The sequence below is a fragment of the Cetorhinus maximus genome, chromosome 16 (genome assembly GCF_964194155.1).
Source record: "Cetorhinus maximus chromosome 16, sCetMax3.hap1.1, whole genome shotgun sequence".
Classification (NCBI taxonomy): Eukaryota; Metazoa; Chordata; class Chondrichthyes; order Lamniformes; family Cetorhinidae; genus Cetorhinus; species Cetorhinus maximus.
Genome location: NC_135894.1, coordinates 67,486,245 through 67,511,805, shown reverse-complemented (window position 1 = coordinate 67,511,805; position 25,561 = coordinate 67,486,245). Strand labels below are relative to the sequence as shown.

General features: G+C 44.9%; 1 protein-coding gene across 1 annotated transcript in view; it reads right to left on the bottom strand.

The window, feature by feature from the left end:
• stxbp5l (syntaxin binding protein 5L) overlaps positions 1–25,561 on the bottom strand; it is a 578,167-nt gene that overhangs the window by 41,757 nt on the left and 510,849 nt on the right. Inside the window, exon 23 of the mRNA XM_078559960.1 lies at positions 19,320–19,493. Within this exon, the coding sequence (XP_078416086.1) occupies positions 19,320–19,493 (174 nt within the window). The remainder of the gene's footprint in view (positions 1–19,319; positions 19,494–25,561) is intronic.

Below are 25,561 nucleotides of genomic sequence, written 5' to 3'. Positions count from 1 at the left end.
AATTAATATGAATGGCATTGAAGTAAGATTTATTAAAAAGTGATTTAATGTATAAATACCTAAACACAGGAAATTTAATTGACATTGTGTAACATGGGGCTGAATCTTTGGCTCGGCGAGCGGGGGCGGGGCCTGCTCGCCAAGGCGTAAAATGACATGTGGCGACGTCGGGCATGCATCCCGACGTCACGGTGCATCATTCAGACTTTCAGTTCGGCGGGCACGCACCCGCTGAACTGTCAAAGGCCTATTAAGGCCATTTAACTGTCAATTAAAATAACTAACAGAGCTGCCTGTCCAACCTTAAGGTTGGCGGGCAGGCAAAGAGCCCAGGCGGCCTTGGCATTTTTCATGGAACCTCATCTACGGGCGGGATGAGGTTTCATCAATGATTGTAAATTTTGAAAAAATGTTTTATTGAAATTAGTGCACATGTCCCAGCTCATGTAATAGTTTCACATGAGGGGACATGTCCGAATATTTTTAAAAAATTTTTTTTTCCTTCTTTCACACTCAAATTAATCTCCCTGAGGCAGCTCTGTGCCTCAGGGAGATTTCTGCACTCTTTCTCACGCATGCGCAAAAGAGCGCACTCCTGATTCAGGCAACCACCCCTCCGCCCGCACAGGGAGCGCACAGCGCTTTTGGGTGCGCGTCACGGTGGGTGGGCCTTAATTGGCCCACCCACGTAAAATGACGGTGTGGACCTGATCAGGGGCGCCGTTCAGGTCTGCCTTCACCCGCTCCTGCACCGCCCACCCGACAGGCAGAAAATTCTGCCCATGATTTCACGTTTATGTCATGTTTGATGGGGGCATCATTGAGATGAGATCTCCTACATTGTAATTGTTGCCACTTCTGCACATATCTTGCAAGCCTAGCTGAGAAGTGACAAAATTCATTAAATGACTGTTAGGAGGACCAGATCTTAAACCTTCTTTTAGAAGGGATGTAGAAAATGTATAATGTATATTTTGTGTAGTATTACCAGTGCAAAATCTCTAGGTCTTGATTCACTTAGGCCTGGCTTTTCACCGCGGGAATCCTAAGTCCTGCCCCCGAACACTGCACTTCCTATTTTCGCAGGGGCGGGAATAGAGTCAGGCTGGGGTTCGCGCATGTGTGGTTTAGAGGCAGTTGGCCATTTAAATCATCAGATGCCTCAATGAAGTGGGATTTTGATAGGCCAGGAGTGTGAAATCCAATGGCCTGAATTTTTCCCGCGTCGGGTGGGATCAGCGGGAGTGGTTGGGAAGCTGACCGCCACCCACAATCGGCTCCTCATCACAATTTCACATGGGCGGGCAGTGGGAAGGAGGGAGAGCAGGCCTGGCGTCCAGTTTGTACATGCGCGTACAAGAGCGCTTCAATCTCCCCGAGGCACTGAGCTGCCTCAGAGAGATTGAAGCGCTTTTTGAAAAAATTAATAAATACAGTAAAAATTCAATGAAATATGTTCCCTCATGTGACTGTGTCACATGGGGAACATATTTCATTGAACTTTTACTGTATTTATTAATTTTTTCAAAAAGCGCTTCAATCTCTCTGTGTCACATGAGATGGGACATGTTTTTAATATCAAAAGAAAGTTTTTATTTAATTTGTAATAGCTTTAGGAAACCTTATCCCGCTTGTGGATGAGGTTTCCTAAAACATGTAAAGGCCGCTTGGCCTTTTCGTCTGTGTAAACTTCAATTCAATTACCCTGTTAATGGCCTTAATAGGCCTTTCAATTATCGGCGGGTGCATAGCCAACTTGGCCGTGCGCCCGCTGAACGAAATATTGCAACTGTGTGTGGTGACGTCGGGACGCATTCCTGATGTCATTACGCGTCATTTTATATTCTGGTGTGTTGGGTGCGCACCCGCACACCAAATGTAAAATTCTGCCTGATGTGCGTAGATTAGAGCAGGTAAGAGCTGGTCTGAACTTGGTAGATTCATTTGGATAGCCAGGGTACCCCTTTGGAGAGTAAGGTGCTGCTTTGGATCTGTTCCCAGGGCACCTTTGGGTAGGCAAGGTGCCCTTTGTTGGAGGTCAGGTGCCCTTTGGGGTCGGTCAGGTACTGTCTAGAAGTGTTAAAGGTAGGCACAAATGTACATAAAAGGTGCGTACACTCATTACTGTCAAGCTCATTGGAACTGTGTCAAAACTGTCAGAAACACCTGTCAAAGGGACCTGTCAGAACTGTCAAGAGAGTCAAGATGATCTGTCAAGATCATCTGTCAGAAATGTCAAGAAGACCTGTCAGAGTTGTCAAGATGATCTGACAATACTGTCAAGAGAACCTGCCAAGAGGATTAGTCAAGACTGTCAAGATGATCTGTTAGAACTGTGAAGAGGACCTGTCAAAAGCAACTATTGAAGGGAGCTGTCAAGCTGTCACAGTATTTAAAAGACCTGTCCTTTAAACTTCTGAAAAAAATGTCTGGAGCATTAAATAAAATTGCTTGGTATGGGTATAGGGGCATGGGTTGGAGAGTATGGGGGTTATGGGGCTGGGTAGAGAGGCATATGTTGGCTTGAAAGGTATGGGAGGTTATGGGATGGGTACAGGGACATGAGGTGGCATGGGAGGGTATGGGAGTATGTGGAGCGGGGGTGGTGAGGGTCGAGGGCTGGAGGGATTTAAAAAAATTTTTTTTCTATCTTTCACACATTGCAAGAGTACAGAGGCGGGCCTTCTGGACAAGCCTGCCTTTGCACCCAGCAGCCTCCACATTCGTTCTGGGAGTAGCAGGCCTGACTCCCGTTTCAGCCCGCGCTCCAGGACGGAAATCCAAACTTCTGGGCTGCTTTTTCCAAGGTTGGTTTCGAGGACCCGGGCAATGTCCTGCCTCTAAGTCCAGGCCTTAGTATTGTTCTATTGCAAAACTATTTCTGCCACTAGATGCCACTGTGAACTAGTGTAGCAGCTACTTAGATCAAAAAATGGATACTATGATGCCATGAACTGTTCTTAATCTCATGTTTTATTTGATTTTAAAGTGGCATTTTCTACATGTCCAAGTGCTCAAAAAACAAATTGGTTCATTTTTTAAAAACTGGCTAGACTACTTTGTTGCTTATTTTTGTACAATTTTCTTTCAATATTCATGATTGACTAGCCCATATTCTTTTATCTGACCCTTCTCAATGCTATGATTAAATCTGCATCTTTATTGTTCATTAAATCCTTTTCTATTTTGAAAAGGTTGGAGCACATTTAAATGAACTAATTATTAGAATTTTTTTTGCAAAGATTTTAAAATTTCAAACCAGATGGATCAACTGGGATACTGTCTGTTTAAAAAAAGACTAACATTAAAACCATCATAAAACATTGATTTCATTATCACACAATTTTGATGATGTAAGTACATAGAAAACACTTCCAGATAATGCAAAACATATTGGATTAATGTAGCAGATATAATTTCAATACATATAGACCAACAGAATCTTGGACAACAACTCACTGATAGGCTGGATTGCTCCACTCCAGCGTGCTTTCTTCCCTAAATAATATCTGGCCATCTCAGGCAATTGACTGATTCCTCCCTATAGTTGTGCTAGAGATCAAATTTACCCTCCCTCCTCCACAATTAGTATCTACATACAATCTCCTGCAGCTGAGTGAATTCAACTCTATAATTAGTCAGCAGGATGTGTAAATAGGTAAAATTATCAAGTGAGTTTTCCTCCACATGAGGAGCATGCCTCATGGCCCTTCTGAGAACAAGAATTCAACATTAGGCATATAGCTAAGTTAGATAAAATGTGGTTTTAGGACTCAAGCCTGTTGTGACAAATATGTCGTGATGACGCTAGTGCTAGTTAGGGTACTGGACTCAGAATTTAAGAATTTGAAAATCCCTAGTGGAGAGCAACATTAAAATGCTGGGATATGCCCACTAGGGACCTCCAGCATTGGAACTGACAATGTTTAGGTGGTAAGGTAAATTAGTGGCTCCCGCCTTCCTCCAGTGGCCACATTTATTTTATTTTGAAAATCCTACTTATTTTCATCAGGAGTCAAAGGCATGAACCAAGCATGGACCACCAGATGAGGTCAATATTCAGCATATCCCTATCAATCTTCCTTGGTTGGGCTGGGGATGCTGGAATTTTCAATGTTGGGAGTCCACAATGCTGGCAACTCCCACTGCCTAATGGCATTGTTTGACATCAGTGAAGGCTCCGTTCCTAAACGGTTAGAAAGCTCTGAGTCTAGACTGTGTCCCGACATGTCCAAATCCAGACCTAATTTGCAGCCTTTCCACTACACTCACACTGGGGCTATGGTGGAAGTGTGTCGTAATGCATGGAATTTCAGTCTTTAAGTTTTTATCCTAGGATACCAACCTCATGGCAAACATAACAATTTTCAAACTTTCATTCTGTGTACAGGAAAAAGGTAATAAATTTAGGCTTTTAAAAATGCCTTCACAAAATGTGTAAGGAAATACTTTTAGACAGTAAGATGTAGGCTAAAAATATTAGACAGATATTTTGATGTTTTTACATTATCTTGTTTCTAATGCAATGGTCCTATTTCTGCATAATTACCTTCAAAAGCTTACATGTTATAGGGCACCTGGAAGGATTGGGCTCATTACTGTCACTCAGAAGCAAATGTCATCTCAGAAAAACTACTGACAGTAATTTTCTGTGCAAAATTTATAATTTTCTTTGATCTTTTAACTCAGGCTCTTACATAAGGTCTATCAATTGGGACAGTAAATGATTTGCAAACTTGAACATAATTGCTACTTCAAATTCTGCAGAAATCCTTTTATAAAAAAAGTTGGCCAATGTAATTTTCTTTTTACTCAAATAAGATATTCTGCCACTGTTAGGGATCCTATATGCAGCCACCCTAAAAACTGATAAATCAAAATAAACATCTCTCCCTCCCAGGTAAAGACGATATATGCTGTGACTGATCATAATAGGCATCACAATTCATGTCACTGCAATGTCTGCAGCCTTCTCCTATTAATGCAGCATAACACAATGTAGAAAAATATATTATTTTGGTGGGCCTTCTGAACCCATAAAAAATCTCTGACCCACCACTGGGATGTTTAAGACCCCATTCCTCTAATGGATCAGCTTTCCTCCCAGATACTCAGCATAACAACACCCAATTTCTGTTTCTCATGTTCCAAAATCTGCTTCATGGTGTTCATTTAAAATGACCTGAAACTAAATTTGCTTAGGCTTCAGGCAGACACGGAATGGCATGAAGAGACATTACTCAATTTGTATGTCCTGTTTCAGAAGGAAGTCAAATTTCTCAGCAGCACAATTGTCCAGCGGTACAAAGAATTTTGTTTGTGGTCTTTTGATGCCATGGGCATTCTTATGATTACTTTGACTAAGTGTGTTTATTCAGTGTTTCAGGCTGAATGTCCAACAGTGGCTGGAGGGAATATGGGGGAATTCAGTGCAAGAGTGAATATTTTGTATTCAGTAATTGCCAAACCTTCCCTCACTTGGATTATAACTCATGTAGGCCAATCACTGAACTAAATCATGGAAGTGTTCACTGTCTAGGTCATCTCCAACTCAGGCGGATTGATGCATGCTGGCATTTGGCCTGTGCCAGGAGTATGGAAAATAAACCAAGTTACAATTATACTATTAAAATAGCAAATATCCATCACAAAGTTTTTTCCCTATTTCTCTTCCCCTTTCCTTGATCTGGCATTGTTGCATAGTTTACCTTTAATATCTCAGTCATTATTCATTTGTGACCCTTGACAAAGAATGCAAGTAGGATGATTAATCATGCATCATAGCCGAGCCTGATCCTGTCCTCATCCAAGCACAGATCTCTAGCAAGGAGTTGGTTTCAATTGATCTGGATTGGGAAAACTGGCTGATGTTTCTCCTCCCTAGCACATGGTTGCTGCAGTTATTTGCAGCTCTTCTAGATACCCCTATTGGGATTAACTAAATAACCATAGACTGTAAAGTAAATCATGAATTTTCTGGTCTAGATGCATCAGCAACTTAATAGGTAATTTGCTGAGTCACTGGGGTAGCCAAGAAGTATTTAAATTGCAGCTGGTAAAGTTGAAGCAAACAGTTAGTGGTTACTGTTCTGTATTTCTAAAATTGCCATTAAGGGATGGGGAGGGACAGAAAGGGCCATTCACTCAAGACATTGATACATTAAAGATAATTAGAATGGAAACCTCAAACACAGAACTTTCCAATAAACAATCTATTTAGCTGCTGAAAAAAAATGTTCCACAAGTTGTAAAATATAGTAATGACCTTTAAGGTTAAGATTCATATGTAAATGCATGATAAAGCTTTGCAAGGCCACTAGCCAGTTTGGTCTTTCATTGCACAAACTGTGGATAAAAGAACATATTATTATTCCACACCTGCAATTGGCATAATTGAAAGCCTTGGTTTGTGAGACATATTCTATCTTTTTTAAAAAGCCCAGGTCAATGTGCAGATTGCTGAATGATGACAGCCATATTGTCTCAAACATATGTAAAGTTGACCAACTTGGAGAAAAAATGTTTGTGTATTATCTGTGCTTTAAATGATACTCAGATAGTTTCATATATGTTGTAACAAGACACAGTGGGCTGAATAATACATTGCGAAAATGGTGATGTATTATTGAGAGTGATAACGTAGGGCTGCATTCCCAATGTCATCACGCCCGATCTGGATAATATGGCAAGCAGGCGGGATTGGAAATCAGGACCCCGCTAGTGTTATTCAAATTTAATCAAATGGGATAATTAAGTTCGTTAATGTCCCAATTGATTCCAATAATATGTGGTGTGAACAATAAAATGCTTGGAGAGCGTGTTTCATGCTAAGTGTGCTTCTCTTTTTTTTTTAAAACAGTTAGCTTGTTAGGACAGGTTTAAAGTCTCCAGCTGAGTCCTGAGTTTGAACTCAGTAGTTCAGGGTGCTATGACTGCTGGCAGTGCTTTATAAAAAAGGCAGAGTTTCCATTTTGCACTTCTCTTATTTCGAGGCCTTATTCTTCCTGCTGAAAGGTCAGTTTTGACCTTCACCAGCACCTCAGCCTTCTTACTAAGGAAAACATGGGAATAGTTGTCTCTGTGGGAGACACATCCTCCAGCGAGGAGAGGAGGAGGAGATTGAGAGAGAAAGAAAGGTAGATCGAGAGGTCCAGGATGCACAGATGGTGCATGAGGGTGGCAGAGCTGCACCAGACCAAGAACATGATGAAGCCATCATGAATCATCAATGAAGGCGCAGAAGGACTTATGCAGCCCCTGGAATATATAGGCCGAGACTAAGCTACCTTCAGATGACCGAGACATAATGCCAAAGGGTGTTCAGGCTCTCAAGAGCCACAGTCACCTCTCATTGCGACATGTTGGCAGGGTAGATCTCGTCCAGCTGCGTTGGTGGTCACCCAATGCCGGTAACTGTTGTGCTGAATTTCTTTACAACAGGAGCCTTTCAGGCAACATGTGGAGACCTCTGTGGCATTATGCAGCCTGTCGCAAACCACTATAACAAGGTTTTCACAGACACAATGTTCAGAAGGGCAGGTAATTACATTTTGTTCTCAATGGACTGTCATAATCAACTTGAAAGAGCTTGAGGGGTGAGGGTTTGCAGCAATCACAGGTTTCCCCAGGGTCCAGGGAGTGATTGAATGTACACGCCCCCGTGAAAGCTCCAGCTGGCCAGCCACATATATTTATAAACAGGAAGGGATTTCACTCATTGAATGTCCAGCTGGTCTGTGATCACAATCGACGGATTACGCAGGTATGCGTGAGGTACCCAGGCAGCAGACGAGGCTCATGTTTTCTGCATAACTCTCAGGGGCCAGACCTGTTCAGCAGCCCTGGTGCTCTGGATAGTTGGCTTCAAGATGACAAGGGTCATGAAGAGATGGCTCATGGCTCCAGTGAGGGCCCCAGAACAGACACGGAGGGGAGCTACAACTACCGCCATGGAAACACCAGGGCCATTGTAGAGCAGACAATTGGGCTACTGAAGATGAGGTTCAGATGCCTTGACAGATCAGGAGGGGCACTGAAGTATGCTTCTCCTGAGAGTTATTTATGGTCGTAGTATGTTGCGCCCTCCGTAAGATCGCCCTTGAGTAAGAGGTGTCACTAGATAGCGGGCATTCATCTGAGGATGAAGGGGAAGACGAGGTGAGGGAGCCCCCCGTAATAGAGGTGAAAGGCCCTGGACCTGATGCCTTGATAAGGCAGAGGTTCCAATAGGTTATGAAGTCCAGGCCTCAGAGATGCGTGCACTGCATGTGTCTCAAATGTCATTCCATGCGGAATGTGAGATTCAAGTCACTGTCCTGTCAGCACACTTACCATGACCAGTCCTTGATACTTCATGCAGCCTGTCCCGTCCCCAATTATTAAAGCTCATGCTTATCTCCCAAAAGAAATTCAATGGTAATGACATATTGAAATAACCTCTGCATGAGGAATTGTAAAGTTAGGGTTTATTCACACAAGCAAGATGAGACATATCATGAACAACCAGACTAAACATACCCATGTGACCTGCTTGGTGACCAGTGTGGAGTTTTCTTAAAGCATTTCCTCATGCTCCGGTGCAGTGCTCCCTCCTCGCTTGCTGCTGCACCAGAGAGAGGCTCCTTACCTACTCCCCCATTACCCTGGATGACATTGGCGGGTGTCCTCTGTGTGGCTGAGAACTTGAGGGCCCCACCACAGTAGAAGGCTCTTGCAGAGTAGCAGGAGGAGCTTTTATCACCGTGGCAATAGACAAGGAATGTGTCAATGGCAGATGGGTGGAGGAGGAGCTACCCCCAGAAGTAGCCCGAAGTCTGCTTCCAGATGGCGGCAGCAGCAGATCATCCTTCGCCACCAGGACCACTTGGTCATCCCTGCTTTGCCGTGAGGTTCAGGAGCTGGCTTAGGGTCCTGGCTCCCAGTCCCCCTGGCCCTGGGCCCCTGAGCTCAGAGCCGGGGGATGGTGTGCAGGTTGGATCACATACCCATGACTGCATCCGCAATGCGCTTGGTTTGCCCCTCAAGGATAGTCGCCAGTCTGTCCATGCTTGGCGTTCCGAAGAGTGGGTGATCACAGTACACATGGCCTGGATGGGCACGACCACAGTCTGAGCCAGAGCATGCAAACCTTCTGGTCTACCCACCAAATCTCCACACACCTTGTACTGAACGTCCAACATCTGCTGCCTTATGGACAACTCAGAAGCACATTGCCTAACTTGGAATCAGTCTCTGGATCATCTCGGACACTCCCATGACTGCCTGAGGCCTGCTCCATCACTCTGTCCGCCTGCTGTACATGTTAAGTGCTCTCACCAGATTGTGCCTGCCCTTGCCCCAATGCACCAATCCCTGCTGAGGTGGCAGTATCTGCACTGGTGCTTGGTGCAGACAGAGGATGTGACAGTGCTTCCTCCAAGGGTGCTTTTTCATCCTCGGAGGGAATTGTTGGGCTGGCATCGATATCGTGGACAACAGAAGAGGCTTCACCCGTGCAGGAGACAGAGAAAAAAAGGGCGTTAGTTGGCACTGGAAACCTTTCAATGGCTGTAGCAAGGTCACAATGCTCAGCACCATTACAGTCATGTGCAAAATATGAGATATGACACAAGGCAATCATTATAGCACACTTGCAGCAACACCACAAGCCTTCCACCAGGAAGCTTCCCTGGCTTTTAGCACTGAGATGACAATTTTTACATTCGTTGAATCATATCAAGCATCAGTCCCCCTCCCGCTTGCACTCTCCCCCTGTGCCTTGCTTCAGCCTCTTGTTATCTCAACAGATCCACGCCTTCCTCTAATCTTGCCTTTGTCAATTGACCTTGAAGAATCAGCTGAGGAGAGCAGGAGAACCTCCTTGTGTGGCATCAGGATGGCCAGCTCTGGGACAGCACCTCCAGTTCTGCCTCTCTCCCTGGCATTGTGGGCACACTTCTTCTGGAAGTGGGTATAACATTTCAAAGACTAACACAGTTAGGTTAATTGATGTCATCCCACCTCCAGAGAAATGCATGATCAGCACAATGCAAGGCAGCCAAGATGCTTTGCACCTTCCTCGTGTATACAGGCTCCTCCCCCCACTGAACCAAAATGATAAGTCCACAGAGGCATTGGCGCTAAGACCAGTGTCTTTGTAGTATAATGCTGCCTGGTCCTCAGAACACCGCACAAGTCTCCAGCATTATTGAGACTACCCTGCAGCTTCCTGGCACAGGAATACACATAATAGAACCCCTTCTGGCATTGTGCCCAAGTGCGAGGCACTAGCCCTATGCTGCTGACCTCCGCTGCAAACTCCACCAAGGTTGCAAGTCTGAATGATGGAGCTCTCCTCTTCCCATCAGCTGGCATTAGTTGTTCACGCCTGGTGGACACAGCCTGGAGGAAGGCAAGGAGAGATTCTACATCAAACCTCAGGGCTGCTTTTGCCCTTATTCCCTGCCTCTCCCCTTGCTTCCTTGGAGCCATCTATGGAGGAAAACATGCTCCAACCAGATAACTCCTGTTAAAATCTTGAAAATATGTTCATATTCACATTGAATGTCACCTGTGGTCAGTGGCAAGAAACAACTTAGACTACGGACATTTCAGAGAAATATTAAAAACACTTACACTGACCTCAAATGAAGCCTGATACTATATCCTCGATAAAAAATCTCCAGATCTATGTAGAAGGCACATATTTGCTGGGACACCTGACACTGCCCCATGCAAGTTGGCCCTTTAAATGAGTGGCTGTGACTTCCTTCCAGGCCGTGGCCAACATTTCGGATGCTGGGCATCCTTCCCTCCAGTGCCAATTGGGCGGACTGCACACTCACTTTGGGCCTCACGGGCTGGAAACCCGGCCCGTGGCCCAAGTTTGTATAATTGCTGTTTTATATGGTGTACTTTGACAGCGGGGGAGGGGAGGAAGTTGGAAAGCTGCCCACTTTTGAGTGTGAGTCCGGCCCACCGTGACTGCATGTATTACTCAGTCCAGCGTTTTGGCAAAATTGACCATTAAAGAACACAGAGTTCCTCAACTACAAGAAGGATCTTTGGGTTGTGTTCTCAACCAACACCTGTAATAAATTAGGATGTAATCAATTAAGCAGAGGTTATGTTCTATTTTAAATTGTAGAGTTTAAATCTCTTGCTCACTATCAAACTTAAGTAGCAATATTACATTATAAGGTAGGTTTGTATTGTACTTACATTCAATAACATGAAATACAATATTTTCTTTCAAGCAAACATGGTGTAAACCTTGACAACTCATTTTAGTAAAATATCTTTTGGAACTCATACTTGACTAAATTTGACAGGAGAGCCTCTCAGCTATGGAAATAATGACACCATTGCTTATAGAACAAGATGGGAAACAAATAATGTACGAAACAGAAAACCTCCATCGGCTAGTAGAATAAAGAACCTAAAAAACTCTCTTGAGTTCCTGTATGAAAATGTGATCAGTATAAAAGCTACTTTCAGTATACAAATAATAGTGCATCTCAAAAGACTAGCAGTAACATTCACGCTTTCTGAGTGGAAAACAGCAATTGTGCAATAAAAAAAGGATAAAGGTGTGGAATAATAAATAGGCTATGCCACCAGTAAAACTTCCTAGGTAAAAATACAACTGATTCAATTATTAAGAATAATCAGCCTTTGAGAAGTTAGTACTGTTTTACATCAGCCAGGCATGGATGAGAGAAAGATTAAGCAGAGATTACATTTTGTCAGAAGTATATTGATACTTTTTTCAGAATTTGCCTTTTTCATGAAAAAGTATTAAAAAAAACAAAAATAAATGCTGTAGTGGCATTTATTATTTACCTATCAGCATTTAGATAATTCACCTGTTTAGTAACATATTAATGGTTTCATCAACATAGACCCCTGACATACAATTTATCTGCACAATGCATACACTTCAAATGTAATTCACAGACAGGTTATGAATATGAAAAGAACTACAAGCTGCTTCTTTCACACATCCATCCCTATAGACATAGTCAACTTTTAATTTTAACCAAAAGGGCATTTCTATTTGTACGACATGCTGACTCAGTTCCATTGAGAACTACCAATTACAAAAAATAAGAATATAAGAAATAGGAACAGTAGGTCATTTTACCCCTCGAGCATCTCCACCGTTCAACAGGATCATGGCTGATCTGATTGTCACCTTAGCTCCACTTTCCTTCCTGCCTACCCATAACCCTTGACTCCCTTGTCAAATCAAAATCTGTCTAACTCAGCCATCAATATATTCAATGACCCAGCCTCCACTGCTCTATGTGAAAAGAAATTCCACAGACTAACGACCCTCAGAGAGAAGAAGTTCATTCTCATCTCCATCTTAAATGGAAGATTCCTTATTTTTAAACTGTGTAAGTCAGATACAGAATTAATTTGAAAAATGTTGATTTCTGCAATATTTATGGTTTTTAGAAGTGCCTTAACATGAGTATTTTAATTTTTCAGAGTTTCTTTTGACCACCATGAGCTGCAATACTTGACAATATTTTACCATCATTCTCCTCGAAGGTCAAATTTCAAAGTGGAGAAATATCACTTAAACCTCAATGATAACTATCCAAACACAAAAATATTTAAACAAAGTTCAACATATGAATGCATTACTGTTAGACTATTAATAGAATTTTCACACAAAAGTATGATATTCCTTCAGGGCATTGCACATAAATGAATTAAGTTCACCAGTTACTTCAATTTTCTTCATTTATAATAATGATATTGGAATTTTGGCAAATATCAGTCAATTATTATATAAATTAAATATCATTCAGGCCTTAGGGTGATATAACACCTGCATAACACAACTCATGGAGCTAAATTTTACGCTGGGGAGCAGGGTCCCAACCCCAGCATAAAAGTCAGGGACAAGCCCATCTACGCTTGATAGGCTTGCCCCGGAGCCATTAAATGGCTTGAGATGGGCCCTATGCTGCCATGAGGGAGGAAGTCCTGCCTCCAACAGCTGCTGACCAATCAACAGGCTGGCAGCTCTCTGGTCTCAGCATCACCACTACTGAGATTGCAGGTAGTACCAAGCTGTGATGGAACCTGGATGAAGGTATGTCCTGGGTCTTGCTGGGGCCAGGTTGGCAGGCTCCATTAAGAGGGATGGAAAGATGGGTAGAACATGGGTGGGCGGGGGTGAGGGGAATACTTTAGGGGGGCTTCCGATGGGTAAAGGAGACCTTAAAAGGAGGCACCACCCCCCGCATGCCTGTCCACCAGTTCACCTGGTGGGCTGGGCACTTGGCACCGGCCTCCCTAGCCACGGGCAAAATCCCAGTGGCAGTGGTAGGAGGGTCTTTAAGTGGCCATCAATTGGGAACAGTGCTTCTGGCATGTTGCCCAATTTTCCATCCCCAACACCACCCCCCTCCCACCTGCCATCCCACCTCCTGGGGGATACAAAATTCTGGCCATGGTCTTTTGAGTGTCAGGAACAATGAGAATCATTCCTTATCTCAGTATGACTGTTGGGTACATTTAGGGAAAAGGCTACAATCCCCCAGATGGAGAACAAATCGGCTCTTGGACCTGTTTGTGCCCTTCTCTACGTGAACTTTTAACAGGAGTTGGTTGAATGGATGAGGATATGCACTCATTATAGGACTCACCGGAATAGTTTAAATATATTTTAATTAAAGTTAGACCTCTGTGATAGGGTAATTTTCTTTCTTTTATTGTTTTTCTTAATTTATATGTAATTTTTGATTGAATGAGCAATGTACCAAAAATGAATTTCTGTACAGACAATAAAGTGAAATTGAATCGAATTGAATTGTTGGTTGTAACGTAATAATGACTTCACTATTAAGAGCTAAGCTATCAGTCCCACTGGTTGTTTAATTGTAGAATCAATCATACCAGGGTATTATCTATGCAACTAAGGGCAGAATTTTCAGTGCCTGTTGGTGGAGGGTGTGTTTGGTAGCCTAAGCGGACAATATAGTGAGAAGGCCAAAAATTGGTTTCACGATGCCGGGAAACCAGTTGGCAATCGCCTGCTCTGCCTGTCAATGGCGGGCTGCATTTCCCGCCTTCGGGAACTTCATTATAATACATTTGCATAGCATTATAAGCCCAGCTCACCAGAATCATCCCCACATGCTGGATCATCCGAGCACATCGGCATGTTTCACAATAGCATATATAAGGCCTGCACCTGGTGAGCTGCACTTTGAGGGGGACTCGGAGGCGAGTGCAGCTCTCGAGAGGGTCGCCTGTTGGACTTCAAGGTTGAGGCGCTGCACATTCAGCCAAGGTCACAGTAAAGTTGCTTTTTCCCGGGTGGCTGACAGTGTGGTGCTGGAGCAAGGGCTGCCCTGCAGTTGAGGCGGGGGGAAGGGTTGGGGGGGAGGAGGGTGGAAGCAAGGGACTGCCCTGTGGTCAATGCGAGTTGTGGGGGGGGGGCAAGAGCTGCACTGTGGTTGAGGTGACTTGGGGAGGGGCAAGGGATGCATTGCGGTGGAGGCGACTTGGTGGGACACAAGGGCTGTACTGTGGTTGATGGTAGTGCACAAACACATGCAAGGTAGGGGATGAAAGCGGCAACACATTAGGGAAACCTTGTATAAAGTGACCATTCCTCCGCAGCTGAGACATTTCAGATGCAACCACACTGACATGCTTGGAGTCGGGCCTCAAGCTTATTTGCCCACTCAAGCAATGTAGAGGCATGAAAGTGCCACCAAGTGCTCCACAGCTTTTCACCCCTCGGGCACAGACTGCAAACTAATGAGCGTTTTAGGGGATTGCAGAACAATTGGACAACTGAGCAAGTTGTACAATCTCCATGTGAAAACTGGCCATGGAGCAGTCACTGGTGGAGGTGCTCACAGCCCCTTGCAATGTCATCATTCAGGTTTGGACCAGTCTCCCCCATAGTTCAAGCTAACAGTGCAGCCTTGCAATGCAGGTTAGGAGAATGCCTGTGCCTGAGCTGAGAGCACAGCATGTAGTCCAGTGGATGAAGTTGCTGCCAATCAGTCAGGTGGAGTGGGGCGGAGGTGGGTGGGGTCTCGGGGAGCCATGCAGCATACTAAATCTGGTCAACCAAGTGGTGGCTATCACCCTCTGGGATGCATTAAAGGGCCTTCAGACTTAACCAAGAGAGAGGTTCTTGGAACACCCAAGCTAACCCACATGTCTCTCTCTTTCATTCTGCAGGAGGAATACATCAGAAGCATTGAGCCTGGTGACCTAGCTGTATGCCTTGTGGCTTACAGAGAACAGAGATGAAAGAGAAGTGAGCGATGCAGCTGCCGGGCTGGGCAGAGGGAGGGGCAGCACCCTCAGGAATAAGGAGCAGCTGGCGCTCCTGCACACGCCACCGAAGAGCCACAGCGAGCTGTCACTGGTTGGCGTCTAGCTAGACCCAGGGCCTACAGATGCTGCCTTTCATTCCTGCAGATGTCTGAGAACCAGTGTCGCCGAAGGCTGTGCATGTCCAAGGAACTGGTCGGTCACATCTGCCACCTGCTGCAGGATATGCTCCATGGGGACATGGAGGGCATCCACTGCCACTGGCCATGAAAATGACTGTGGTGCTCAATTTTTACACCAGTGGCTCCTTTCAAGGCTTCACAGGTGACCTCTGTGGGATATTGCAAGCCTCCATGCACACATGTATCCATGAGGTGACAGACGCCATATTCGCGAAGGCACACACCTGGGACCAGGAAAGCCAGGATGCAAGAGCGCAGGGATTTGCCCATATCTCAGGTTTTCCACAGGTGCAGGATGCCATCGACTACACTCACATGGCGTTCAGATCTCTGTGGCAAAAAGCAGTTAACTATGTCAACTGCAAGGGCTTCCACTCGCTGAACGTTCAGCTGGTGTGTGACCACCACAAACGTATCCTGCAGGTCTGTGTTCAGTTCCCAGGGAGCATCCAAGACTCTTACATTCTCGTTCGGTCTCAGATCCCTGACATCTTCTAGGGTCCACAGAGGCTGCAGGGATGGCTCTTTGGGGACCAAGGGCTACCTCCAGAGGATGTGACTGATGACACCCGTGCGGCGGCATCAGGGTGCAGCAGAAAGAATGTGCAACAAGACTCATGCTGCAACTCGCATCTTGGTGGAGCAAACCATTGGGATGCTGAAAATGAGGTTGCGTGCCTGGACCAGTCTAGTGGAGCCCTGCAATACAGTCCACAGAGGGTGTCACGCATCGTTGTCGCCTGCTGTGTCTTTTAAAACCTGGCGCTGTAATGGGGAGAGGGGCTGGCTGAGGAGGAGATTGAGGAGTTGCACAACTCCTCCAATGAGGACGACATCAATGGGGATGAGGGTGAGGAGGTCCAAGAAGGCAACGACGATGACGATGAGGCCCTCGCACTGGCCAGGAGAGGCAGGTGGGCTCTGGAGGCCCTCACAGCTGCTAGATTTATGGAGGATAATGACGACATGCAGTGAGGAGATATCATAGACCCTCACATTGCATCTGCAAACGTTTGACTCCAGTCTGGCTGATGGCAGCGCACATACTCTTTGTGGTAAGGCTCCCATCATGGAGACGCAGCAGAGGCCCTAACAGTCGCTCAATTCCAGGAAGATGATAATGACATGCAGTGAGGCCACTCCATAGAACTTCACATAGCCTCTGTGAATGTCTGACTCATGTCTGGCTGAGGGCAGCTCGCTTGCGCTCTGTGATCAAGGTCATAGAGGCGCAACCATGAAACTTTAAATGCATCTGATACTTTGTCAGCCTTCAGCACCTCATTCCTTCAGGGGGACAGCATCACCGGTCACAGATGCTGCCAAGATGGGGGGCCAGCCCTACCTCAACGTTGCTGAGAGCACACAAGGAGAATGACAGAGCTCTGTGATGCCTGCCCACCTGGCAGCAACGACATGCTCCCTTGTGGTGTAGGCATCAGTAATGTATCCAATGAGTGTGAAGCCAGACCATCATTTTTGTCTGAATGCTGCACGAAGCACAGGGATGAGGCCCTGGACTGAAACACCTGCCTTTATCTTGTGCAGGAACCAAGGTTTCACTTCTGAGTGACGCAAACACTGCTCGTCAAAACAAGGAGCCATAGGCAGGGAGACATTCTTGGGAGTTTATTCATAATAGTGAACATTATATGCACGTGATTAACACCCATGCCCAGGCTGTGCAACAACATCTTCTTAACCCTGCCACTATGTCTTGGTGCTCCCCTGACATCTACAGTGGAGGTGGAGGCAGCCTGCTGACTGCTACACCCTGTCTGTGCTGATCTTGACAGGCGTCTTCTGGAGGGCCCTGGCCTGCTTTCGGGGTCATGCTGTGCGGCAGTGGCTTCCTCCTCGGCCTGCGGAGCTGGAGCTGCTTAGGTCACATGATAAGGGGATTTGGATGGGCCAGACACCCCCGGGGTCACTGGGTAGATGGCCCCAAGGTGTGCACCTGCTGATCTTCCTCCCTATGGGTGCCTGAAGGCCCCTGGTTGTCTTCTTGAGGAGAAAAGAAAGCTGGAGTGAGATTGAGCTGCTCCGCATCCCTCTTGCGTTGACACTGCTGGAGGCCAACTATGGCGTTAGTGATGGAGTTCAGCTCGTGCAGGACCGATGTTCCGGACTAAGATCTCCATGGCAGCCGCCATCCTACCTGTGTTGACTCCGGCGCATTGGCATGCTGGTGTTATCACCTCAGCATGAAGGTGGACAGACTGCTCCATTGTACTTTGCAATCTGAGGGGTGCAGCAGACATCCATTTCTGATGTTCCTGAGCTTGCTTTTTCAGCTCCAGCAACTAAGGTATGACCGAATCCAGAGGCTCATCATCTGACTCGGACTCAGCAGATTTCTGGCCTCCAGCAGTCCTCCGAGTGCCGGAAACCTGGGGAGTCCCTGCCACCACCTGCTGTGGATCAGACTGTAATGTACTCACCAGATTGTGATCCTGAATCTACTCCAGAACTAGATCCCACCGAGGCGTGTGTCTCTGCGATGGTGGAGGGTGTGGGTGAGCGCAGTGACATGTGTGGTCCCATGGGCAAGATGAGGACAATGAAGGTGCGTGTGAGAGAGTGAATGGTGATGTCCCTTGAACTGGCAGTGAGTGAGATCCCTGTGGATGTGTGATGGGTTTGTGAGTGTGTGAGTTGAGAGTGATGAGAAGAGTGACCTACCTTGGCGGTATGGAGGGGATCATTCATCCTCTTTCGGCAATAGGTGGCTGTACTCTTTCACAGGGTGTTGGCACTGACCACCGCCTCCCATGCTGGATTGGTGATGTTGCTGCCCCTCCTGCGACCAGAGTGGGAGCAAAGGACATCATGGCAGGCATCGACAGCGTCCAAAAGGCGCTCGAGGAATGCATCACAGTCTTTTTGCCTATCTGGGCCATGTCTTCTTTGCAGCAGTCCTGGGCTGGAAGCATTGAGAGGTGTGTGCATGACTGCACTCTAAATATGGTGCCTGGCGTGATGAAGTGACAAAGTGATAGCGTGGCAGTGAATGAGGGCTCGCCCGCCATGGAAACAGGGTGTTTCCCGGGAATGCATGATTACTGAGGTGGGATTGGGATGATACAGTTTGAAAAGCTGCCATTGTGGCCGGCATGTAAAATGTTCTTCTTCCCACTCACTACTGCACTTAGTGCAAATCTGGGATAATTCTGCCCTCAGAAACAATATGGTAGTTTCTTTCATTGAAATATTCTAAATGATGCTTGCAATTTATATTTTAAAATATAAATTGATAAACATAACTAAGATTAAATCCGATTTTCTCAGCAGTAATGACTCTTTCCCCAAGATGAAAAATTATGATAATAAAACATATTTGTCCAACCTAAAAAACTCACAAGAAAAGCATGGTAGAGGGTCATGTTGAAGAGCAAAGTTCTGAAAAGTATGATTTTGTAAGTAGAGCTGAGTTTTCTTGGCAGTACTCCATTTGAGGTATCTATTTCAGTGACAGCAGAAAAGATTTTGACTTAAACCACTCTGATGTTAGTCTATAGGCTTAGATTTTAAAGTTATTTTAAGAAAAGAAAGAATTTTCACTGGTGGTATAACCTCCAATTCTACATAAGTGCACAAGAACAAGTGGAATCACTCTTTGGGGCATGCAGTACCTGATGGCCAGAGCATCTGTGCTGTCACTAGATGGCTAAACTAGTAACTATATCATCAGTGTTAGCAGTCATATTGTTTCCAGCTGCTCGTTCCTATTTGATAGCAACGTATTTGCTGTTCCCGGATCTGAGGTCACTGCAGTCAACTGAGAACACTTAAAGACACATGCACATATATATAATATATATACACACACACACATACACTCACACACACCTTCTGTGTGGGTGACAGGCAATGAGACTTCCATGCAGGCAGCTGATTGTGCTTTTCGAAAAGGCGGTCGGCCTGGTCCGCGGCGGTTCAGCTTTGAAGTATCAGCAATGGAGAGGCGCTTCCCGGTATTGCATGGTTGGGAAATAGGGCTTGTGCAGACTCCATTGACGTGATCTGAAATAAGTGTAACAAATGGTAGAGTTCACAGTCAACCGAATACATTTAAATAGGCAGTGTTCCATGTTGTTTCAGTGCTGCAGGTGGGGCAATTATAGTCGTTCCCAGCTACAGTTTTTTTAATGAGCTGCATGAAAACTTGGAGTAACAAAATGCAGCATCGAGGGTTGGGAAGCCAATGGTCTTGCATGTGGCCTGGAGGTAGGTAGCAAGACGAAAAGGTTCGACAAAAAATTCTCTTTTTTTCAGCAATACTCAAGTTCTGTGCAACCAAATGGCTAAATGTAGAATAAAGTGAGAAACTGAAGAATAACCTAGTTTAGATTACCTGTGAAAATTATTTTAATGTCAAGCAACAATTTAGTTGTTTGAGAGTTTTGAAAGCATTTTGTCTCCTGGTATAAGCTGGGACATTGTCCTAACCCTCATTTTGCATCTTTCTCTTGATTCTTTCTGATCTCCCAAATGCTCTCTCCAAGTTCACCTTGTCTATGAGACCCACTTTCTGCTGCGCTGACTCTATTCCCAATAAAATGCTGACCACCGAACTTCCCTTCCTGTTATCCTTGTAAGCTGGTGTTGCTAATGTTTGCCTCAACCAAGGTACTGTTTCCCTCCCCTTTAAATCTGCAGTCTTCAAAAACCACTGTCCTTGCAGACTACCGCCCCCATCTCCAAAATCACTTTTCTTTCTAAAGTCCTTGAATATTTTGTTGCATCCCAAATCCAATCCCACCTTTCTTGTAATTCCATATCTGATTCCTTACAATCAGTACTGAAATTGTCACAGTACTGAAATTGTCCTTATCAAAGTCAAAAATAGCATTCCATGTGACTGTGACCATGATGAACCATTTTCTCCTCATCCTTCTCAATCTGTCTGCAGTCTTCAACACAGCTGGTCACACCATTCTCCTACAACACCTCTCTTCTGTCATTAGCCGGAGGGATTGTCCCCCACCCAACCCGGTTTCATTCTTATTTTTTCAATTGTAATCAGAGAATCACCTGCAAAGGCTTCTCTTCCCACTCTCAAATTATTACCTCTGGAGTTCCCTGTGGATCTATTCCTTGGCCCCCTTTTACTTCTCACTTACGTACTGCCCCTCAGCAACATCATCCGAAAACATGTCAGATTGCACATGCATGTTGACGACACTCAGCTCTACTTCACGTCACCTGACCTCCTCCATTGTCCCTGATTTGTCTAGTTGCTAGTTTGACATCCCTGTACTGGATCAACAGAAACTTCCTCTAACTATTGAGGAGACTGAAGCCGTTGTTTTCAGTCCCCACCACAAACTCTGTTCCCTGGCCACTAATTTCATCCCTCTCCCTGGCAGAACCAGATTGTTCACAACCTTGGTGTTGTGTTTGACCCTGCAATAAGCTTTCTATCACACATCTGTTCTAACACCAAAACGGCCTAGTTCCACCTCTCTAATATTGCCCGTATCTACCCTGCCTCAGATCATCTGCTGCTGAAACTCTTATCCATGCCTTTGAAACATCTAAACTTGATTACTCCAAAGTTCTCCTGGCAGGCCTCCTATCTTCCACCCTATTTAAATTTGTGCTCACAAAAGCTCTGCTGCCCATGTATCATCTCTCACCAAGTCCTATTCACCCATCACTCCAGTGTTCACTAATCTACATTGTTGCCTGGCAAAGACTCAATTTTAAAATTCTCATCTTTGTTTCCGAATCCTTTCATGGCCACACTCCTCCCTATCTCTGTAATCACCTCCTGTTCTACAAGGCTTTAAGATCTCCGTGTTCCTCCAATTCTGGCATCTTGTACATCCCTGACTTTAATTGTGCTTTCAGCTGCCAAGGCTCTAAGCTTTGAAATTTCTTCCCCAAAGTTCTTTGCCTCCCGACTTCTCTCACCCTTTTGAAAACACTCCTTAAAACTTACCTCTTTAACCAAGTTTTTGGCCCTATGTTCTGATACCTCTTTTTGTAGCTTAGTATAAAATTTTGATTAATAATGCTTGTGAAGCATATTTGCTTGCTTTATAATGATTTATATGGAATTGAGATGAAAATTTGGTCAAAATGGGATAATAACATTTATATACAGCTGCTACTAATAATAGTTTCTATTGGGTAAATGATAAACTGAACTGCATTATTATTCTGTATTCCCAGTAATTGGGTACTATTCTTCAAGCAATAGTGTTGTGCCAAGTGGTAAATAGACACCGAATTGTATAAGAGATTTTGTGCCAAATATTTTCTGCTAAAATTATATTTATCTCTCAAATGTATTTTGTTTTATATCCATTACCACTAACACAGTAAGGCATTTCCAATTTTCCAACATATTATAGGATAACGTGGAAGCATGAATACTTCACTTTTTTGAATTTACACCAATATGTTGTGACTCCATAATAGGACCCTGTTGTTATATAAACAAGATGAAGCATTTTTTGCATCAAAAGGCTAAAATATACACCACTCTAAAGTATATGAGGCAGTTTGGACAGGGAAAGAAATCACCAGGAATTTTTAAGTCCAGGAATACAAACAGCCTGTAAAAATGAAGTCAATCATAGCATCTTCAAGACTCAAATAATAGGGTGGGTTACGTATCTGTATGCTACTAAAAATATACCATGCACTTCCTGCCCACAAGCAATACTTTCTGTAACAATTTGCAGTCAATATTTATGCAAACATTTAAAATAGAAACTAACTACATAGCATACACAATGAAAAGAGCCTTCAAAGATCACCACTTTAATTGAGAAAATGTATATAAACATTTTGTCCACATGCATGTTGATGAACTAATTAGATTGCATTAAATGTCTGCCATTTCATTCTCCAACTAAAATTTCTAATATAGAAAATAAGTTTTAAACAGGATTTTAAAAAAATAAAGAATTTCATATTTTATAATAACGTGATTAAATTTACGTGTTCAATTTGCCTTTTGTGTCACTGGATGCCTTTGAAAGAAATTTACTTCAAGGTCTTTACCTTTTTTCAAAACCTAGGTTTTGGATGGTTTTTTTTCCCCCCAAGATCATTTGGATGATTATCCAAAACCATGGCGCAGAAATTCAGCTATACATTGCCTGTTTCTCGGACGTTAAATGGTCTTCTATGTTTCCAATGTGCAAGACTGGAAACGTGCAAATTTCTGAAGTGCACCACCCATTGGGAACATTTTAAGTGCAGAATTTATCAAATTAGGATCCTGTACATCTTGCAGTGGGGCTGGTTAGCTCAATTGGCTAAATAGCTAACGTATGGTTCAGATCAACGTCAACAGTGCAGTTTTGATTCATGTTCTGGCTGCAGTAAACTTGTCACCTGACTCCCACCCTGCCACTGAAAGTTGAAGGCAATGGCAAACAACCACTGACAGAAACTGCCTAGAAAATAGCTCAGGTTGAAGCATCGGCGGACAGTGAGCCAAGATCCTGCCCTTGGGCAGAGCACACGTGAATGAATGAATAAATGAACATCTTGCAGCTCCCATTTTCAATTTTTGAATGTTCCAAACTTCACATGCCACATGCTGAATTCGTAGGGTACATTGAGGTGCTAACTGGCAAGAAGGCCCTCTCACCAGTACAGTTTAAAAGGATCATGCAGTACTTAAAGGTTAGTTGCTGGTTTATTATTCTGACTGCTTGACTTGTGGTCTTTTTTTGTATGTTTTATCACTCTATATAGTTCACTTTTTCTACACAGAAAAAGATTTTGTTGGTTACATACTGCTGTTGTTGCTTGCCTCATAGGTTGCCTGCCGACATGAGTGGTCTCTTTCTAGAGCTGCCCTTGAGCTTGAGTATGAGGAGCAGCCAGGAAGAAATCACAGAGAGGAACAGCTGCCAGAGGAGTGAGGAGGAGGAGAGTGCCCTTGAGCTTGAGTATGAGGAGCAGCCAGGAAGAAATCACAGAGAGGAACAGCTGCCAGAGGAGTGAGGAGGAGGAGAGTGGCATTGCTTAGGAGGTTATTTCCACTGCCAGATTTGAAGGCAGGAGCACATAAAATTTAGTGCCTGCCACCCCTGCGGGCGTCATTCGCTAGGCCAGCATTTATTGCCCATCCCCAGTTGCTCTTGTTCAGAGTTTGGGGAAGTGATGGCGTAGTGTTATTGTTGCTGGACAAGTGATCTAGAGACCCCGGGTAATGTTCTGGGGACCTGGGTTCGAATCCCATCACGGCAGATGGGGGGATTTGAATTCAATAAAAATCTGGAATTAAAAGTCTAATGATGACCATGAAACCATTGCCGACTGTTGTAAAAGACCATCTGACTCACTAATGTCCTTTAGGGAAGGAAATCTGGCCTACACGTGACTCCAGACCCACAGCAATGTGGTTGACTCTTAAATGCCCTCTGAAATGGCCTAGCAAGCCACTCAGTTGTAACAAGCCATGACAAAGATGAAACCGGACGGACCACCCGGCATCAGAAACAACAGCAGTCGTAGCCCTGTCGACCTGGCAAAGCCCTCCTTACTCACATCTGGGACTTCATGCCAAAATTAGGAGAACTGTCTCACAGACTAGTCAAGCAACAGCCTGACATAGTCATCCTCACAAATTATATCTTACAGATAATGTTCCAGATAACACCATCACCATCCACCAGCAGAGGTGGTAGCACAGTGGTATACAGTTGGGAGGGAGTTGCCCTGGGAGTCCTCAACATCGACTCCGGACCCCACGAGGTCTCATGGCATCAGGTCAAACATGGCAAGGAAACCTCCTGCTGATCACCATGTACTGCCCTCCCTCAGCTGATGAATGTTAAACGCCACTTGGAGGAAGCACTGAGGGTGGCAAGGGCACAGAACGTACTCTGGTTGGGGGACTTCAATGTAGCACCACTACTGACCGAACTGGCCGAGTCCTAAAGGACATAGCTGCTAGACTGGATCTGTGGCAGGTGGTGAGAGGACCAACAAGAGGGAAAAACATACTTGACTTCATCCTCCTATCTGCCGCTGGTGCACCTGTCCATGGCAGTTACAGTAGGAGTGACCACTGCACAGTCATTGTGGAGGTGAAGTCCCGGCTTCACACTGAGGATACCCTCCACTGTGTTGTGTGGCACTACCAACGTACTAAATGGGATAGATTTCGAACAGATCTAGCAACTCAAGACTGGGCGTCCATGAAGTGCTGTGGGCTATCAGCAACAGGAGAATTGTACACAACCACAAATTGTAATGTCATGGCCTGGCATGGTAGTGGCCTGTGAAACAGGGCACATCACTCACAGCATGGTTGTCTGATGGATGTTGCGCTGCTGGATCCTCACTTGGTAGAGCACTGCCGACCTCACCTTCAGTACAGGAACGGCCATCATTGGCTAGAATTTTTCGCACCCGACCCGAATGAGCATAAAGTGACGCGCGATGACGTCGGGCAAGAGTGTCCTGATATCATCGCGCACTCGCTCGATACTTCAGTCGGCAGGCACGCGTGGGGGTCAGCAGCACACCCGTTGACAATTAACAGGCCTATTAAGGCCATTAAAGATCTAATTGAATTAAATTTCTTCCTGCCCGTCCAACCTTACGGTTGGCGGGCAGGCAAAAAGGCCAAGTGGCCTTTGGATTTTTTAGGAAACCTCATCCATGGGCGGAATGAGATTTCCAATAGCAATTAAAAATTAATTTAAAATTTTAACATTTCATTCATGACATGTCCGTGCTCATGTGACAGAATCACAGGAGGGGACATGTTTTTTGACATTTCGGAATTCTTTATTTTTAATTTTCAAAAGTCTTCATCTCCCTGAGGCAGCTTTGTGCCCATCAGCATGAAATCGCGGTTGGGGCCCAATCATGGGCAGCAGTCGACTTCTCGGCCGCTCCCGCTTTCCCTCACCAAGCCCGCCCGATGAGGGCAAAATCCTGCCATTGTCTTGGATACCCATCATGCCCCCTTCTATCCAGCAAATCATTGTCTCGGACCCCCATCACTTTTCTCTTTCATCCTGCAAATCAGCGTCTTGGACCCCCAAGCTACCTGCCACTCAGCAACATGTCTGCAGACAAAGAGTAGCCCAATGGTTCAGCGATGCCTCCCTGCA